The sequence below is a fragment of the Lathyrus oleraceus genome, chromosome 5 (genome assembly GCF_024323335.1).
Source record: "Lathyrus oleraceus cultivar Zhongwan6 chromosome 5, CAAS_Psat_ZW6_1.0, whole genome shotgun sequence".
In the NCBI taxonomy this organism is placed as follows: Eukaryota; Viridiplantae; Streptophyta; class Magnoliopsida; order Fabales; family Fabaceae; genus Lathyrus; species Lathyrus oleraceus.
This window is the reverse complement of record NC_066583.1, coordinates 402,614,126-402,619,251: the sequence shown is the minus strand read 5'-3', so window position 1 is coordinate 402,619,251 and position 5,126 is coordinate 402,614,126. Positions and strand designations below refer to the sequence as shown.

Genomic DNA, 5,126 nt, shown 5'->3' with positions numbered 1-5,126 from the left:
TTTTTTTATTTTCTTATCTTTAGACTTTTGAATCCAAAGAAAAATCAATATTTTTTTAAGCTCAACCATGTTACAACAACAAAAGAAGACCTTAGTGATCTATGACTGATAATGTATCTTGTGATATTATTTAGATAAAATGAAAAATGTTTTTATAGTACTTGCTTTGTCCAATTTATGAGGAAACACTAATATTGAGAGATACTCGGTGAGATCATGATTCTGATAAACAATTGACTAATGGTCTAGACATGTTTTAAAATCTTACTTAAGTCAAGCAACTCGTTTATTTTCATGCTATGATTTATGGATATTTATGATGATGATCATAAACTTGCGTTAGAAAGAATATCATGTCATTCTATTTTTTTTAAAAAAATATTTAACCTAGTCATTTAACCACTCATGAAACATGCATTTCAAAAACTTATGAACCATTTGAATGAATTTTGTTTGAGGACAAACAATAAAAATAAGTTAGGGAGAGTTAATCAGTTCTAAAATTACATAAAATACGTAGACAGTTATTGACTTATTTTACTCGCAATCGATATGAAAACCACGAATTTATCAATGAAAAATGTTAAAAGACTTGTTTGGACTTTTTACTTGCGCATTTGTCAAAAACATGTGAAAAAGACTAAGAAATCACCAAGAAATACACAATGACCTTCCATGACCATTTTCCTACGAGCAATGCTTGCTAGGCCAGGTCCATGGGCACGCTAGGTGAGCATAAGAGAAAGAATACTTCAAGACTAAATAACTTCATGGTGAAGGAAGTGTTTGTGTGCTAAATAAATATGTGTGGTGCGCCTAACGAGCTAGAGAGGTTAGGGCTAGTTACAGAGTGAGCTGACATTGCTTAATAGGGAAGAATGGCGCACTAGGCGAAGATGGGGTGTGGGCATAACGAGCCTATCTTTCTCAAGCATATAAATAAGAAGTCCAATTTTAATTCAAAATAAGTTTTTGTGGATTCAAGGTACTACAATAAGGTAGTAGATTCACCTTGGTCTAAATAGGAGAATATGAGATGGAGATTAATGGCTAAAACGATGTTCGAGAGATCGGCTCAGATGACCTTCCAACTTTTTCTTATCAAAATTATCTATACAACTATGATGAGTAAGCATATCTACAAATATATTTGTTTAGGATAGATGTAGTCACTATATATTCATGTTTAGTTACGTCATGACGTTTTACGTAATTCTAACTAAGCCTTAATATTGAGGATTCTTCGTTCTTAATGCTTATTTTGGATTAGCTATTTAAAATATGTTTTATGGTATAACATGACATACATGAGGTGTTGGTCGTTACTAGAGATAGGATTAGATTTAATATTGGCAGAATACTGATAATTGGCAATCAATATCTTTATATCACTATTGAAATTAATATTGTTGTATTTTATAGTGCGCTAGATCGCCTATTAAGTAGTACAACCAATTTCAAGTCTTTGAGTCAGAGATGAGACTCAATGAAAGCAAAAGGCGGTGATATTAATAACTTAGCAGAAGAGCATATTACTCACCAATGATTATGCATGAGAATAAACAATGACGAAATTTATCCTTAGGCAGTTTTCACACTGTTAACACCGAAATTTTCATGTGTTTTTTGTCATTTACTTTTCCGCAACCAAACAACTATAGACTCTTAGAATCATAAAAACAGTTGAATCCATTTTTAAGCACAACCACTCTATGTGAATAGAATAATATTGCACTTGCTATTTGCCATAATTGTATGATGTTTTTGGTCATGGAATCAAGAAGCCATTGACTTAACCAAACAGTTTCATCCTCCCATGCTTCATACTAGTCAAATTTCTCAGCTTTTGGTGCAACACTTGTTCCAAAGACATAATTGATATCGTCAAGACATAATTGAAATTACATAGAATCTTTTCTAGCTGGAGAAGAAAAATGCTCCTGTTCAGATTTTATGTTGTAAAATAGCATGTAAAACACCACGGTTAGAATTTTGGTTCTCACAGTTATGAGTTATAACTACTTCATCTACAAATCCAAAAAAAAACAAAAACATAGAAAACATGTAGATGCACAAAGTAAAACAGATCATGTTCTTAGTTTGAGACTTCAAAACTGCAATTATAAGTACAATGACTTGGATACTATATTATAAGATAATAAAAACCTCCAACTTGTCCAAAACTATAAACCAGAAAAACCAAATGAAAATATTATCACATATCAACACTTGCACAACCAAAAAAGGTATATAATTGAATTCATTTTGTAACCAATGTGATCAAATCCTTATTTACTTGGCTTTCCCTGCAAGATTTGAGAAGAAGAACCGCCACCACCTGTATACAAAGATTTAAGTTGCCTGCTTATGAGTTTACTAGTATGAATAGTCTGCTGAAGCTGTGAAGAATCATTAGACCACCATTGTTCCAATCCATGAGCTTCATGAAACTTCTGCTTTTCCTTATTCACAACAAACAACTTCGCAGAAACATGACAACCATTGTTATTCGGACCAACATTCTCCTTATTATTATCACCACCACCATCTTTTTTCTCATTTGAGCTATCAGGTTCATTGTAAGAACAACATATATAATCACTATTGTTCACATAAAGATGAGGAACCCATTTTCCAACGCCAAAACCATTGTTCTTCAAGCTAGTTAACCACGGCATCATCCAATTCTTGTTCTTCTTGTTGGTATCGTCGTTCTTGATGTTATTAACTTCTTCGTTGCGTGAAGGAATCATAGATTTGATTCTCCTCCAAGCTAACTCAGCTTTTTCGCCAATGTTTCTTAGACTCATAGCTAATGACACAGACGGCGGATTGAATAGATGCGTTTCTACATAGATACCATCTTTTGCTAGTGATTTTCCAACTTGAAGTGCGAAACCAGCTCCTAATGAATGTCCTGCTACACAAACATTGCTACTTCCATATGCATTGGAAACTGCTTTTAGTGTTTCTAGAGCTACTTTGAATCTTACGGAACCTTTTAAGCTTTCCCAAGCGAGGAACCGAAGGTCGTCTTCTATGTCTCTTCGCATTGTGAGGCTTTTGAGTAATGTTCCTCTAAGTGCTAAAACAGCTTTCGGTGCCCCACTTGGTCTGATTAATACTAAATCAGACATTGCCGCGGATCTGTCCCATTCGAGTATTGCGCCGAAAATTGAACCGTCTCTTTCATCTATCAGTGTTTTTGTTAGCTTGTACTTGAAGGGAATCCACCAGTTCGGCGCTAGAGCATTTTCTGGTTGTCGATTCTCTTGTCGATCGAGTTCAAGCAAGTATACCGCCTGAATAAAACAAGCAATGACTGTTCTCTTATAATTCGCATCCTTCCTGCATTAAATAAGTTAGTTATCAGGATCTGTATGAAGTGTAGCTAAGTTGCACCAATACTTTAGATCGATAAGGTGTGTGACAGCATATTAGTGTCCGACACCAACACGACAACACGGACACACTGACAAATGTGCTTAAACTAAATGACTTCAATATTCAATAATCCATTAGATATCAGTGTCTGACACCAACACGACGATACGGACATTCGTGCTTAAACTAAATGACTTCAATATTCCATCATGTATCTGTATAGATCTTATAAAACTCATATCCACAATCAACTCAACAAGGGCCTTGAATCAACTGGTTCTGTCAAACCAATAAGTAACAGTGTATAAAATTGATGCAAACTTTAATAATTGAAAGTTGGCTCAACCAGTTTCATCAATTTAATCCAGAAAATGAATCTGGTTTTCAAAGGATCACATGCATTTCCACTTGAAACAGTGATTTGATAAAATGAATGGATCAAACAATCACATTGGTGTTGTTATCGTTAAATGAAAAATTGAATTGCTTTAAATCAGGAACCCTGAAATTCGCTTCCAAACACAAAAAACAAATTAGGCAACAAATAAGTATGGAATCAAAACAGATCACCTAAATCCTGTAGATGAATTGATGAAGCTACTATCCAATTTAGTATCTAGAAACCCACCAAAAAATTATCTATGATAAACAACACCACTTTTCAAAGTTTCCAACTTTATCCTCAAATCTCAAAACCCAAAAACTATAAATTTCAAAATCCCCAACAAACCAATTTTTCAAAGTTTGAACCTTTATGCTCAAACCTCAAAACCCATTTTCTGAAATCCGCACCATCAAATTCAAATCTCAAAAAAATCAGATCCAGCCTAAAAACATTAAGAAATGTGAAAGGGAACTCACCAACTAGAGCTGATAACATCTCTCCAGTTAAGATTAACCAGATTTCGAGGACCAGAAACATGAAACGCATAAGGGTGAGCTTCTTCTTCTGGCTGTGTTTGAATCACAACAATTTCATCTTCCACTACTACTTTTTCTTCTTCTTTCAGTTTCTCAAATTGGGTTGTTGTTTCCATGTTGATGAGAGTAGCTTCGGAGAAAATTGAGGTGAAGGTTATAGATTTTTTTTCCTTTCTTGGAACTAGTTTCATTAGTTGTTTATGATGTTTTGCTTTAAAAATTAATAAAGGAACAATTTTTCAACTGTTCATGTTTTTGAATCCTCGTTCTACAACGGTCATATTTCCCTTTTATTTGTCGGAGCGTTTTTTTATAGCATTATATTCTTTTTAATGCATTACTTTTCGTTTTTTATTAATATGTAAATACATTAATATATTTATTTTGTAACAGATATTAACATTATTACCAATTTGCAACAGTTTTTTCCTATTTAATTTTTTAAAAATGAGTTTAAATGCAACAAAATTGTGTGATGCGGATAGACATATTAAAGAATATAGGCTAAAAAATTTGACTAGTCCCACAAAAAAATTGCAAATAAAACAGACATAGTCATTCAATCGAACTCGTTTTATCACCCTTAATTACAATATAACCTTAGGTATAATAATAATGATAATAAAATAATAATAATAATAATAATAATAATAATAAAATATATTTTTTCATTTAAAAAAAATGCTAACACCATTTTTTATTCTCATAAACAAATTATTCACTTGTTAGTTGCTCTTGCAAATATGAACTCAAAATTTATTTTTTAGATAAATTTTTTTATTATTTTTATCTTGAATCTTTTATTGTTTAAGAAATACATT

At 32.6% G+C, this 5,126-nt stretch overlaps 1 protein-coding gene across 1 annotated transcript; it reads right to left on the bottom strand.

Annotated features, from left to right (window-relative positions):
- Positions 1-2,069: 2,069 nt before the first annotated feature.
- LOC127085118 (GDSL esterase/lipase At4g10955) lies at positions 2,070-4,552 on the bottom strand. The gene is made up of 2 exons (XM_051025696.1): positions 4,246-4,552; positions 2,070-3,348 (listed from the first exon to the last, which is right to left on the bottom strand). The coding sequence occupies exons 1-2, from the start codon at positions 4,494-4,496 to the stop codon at positions 2,289-2,291; spliced, it is 1,311 nt and encodes a 436-aa protein (XP_050881653.1). The 5' UTR covers positions 4,497-4,552; the 3' UTR covers positions 2,070-2,288.
- Positions 4,553-5,126: the final 574 nt, after the last annotated feature.

Bases quoted from the DNA above. Each gene is read 5' to 3' on its own strand.
- LOC127085118 (XM_051025696.1), bottom strand. From the start codon at position 4,496: ATGAAACTAGTTCCAAGAAAGGAAAAAAAATCTATAACCTTCACCTCA. The intron at 3,349-4,245 runs GTGAGTTCCCTT...TATTTAATGCAG, and splicing joins GATGTTATCAGCTCTAGTTG to GAAGGATGCGAATTATAAGA.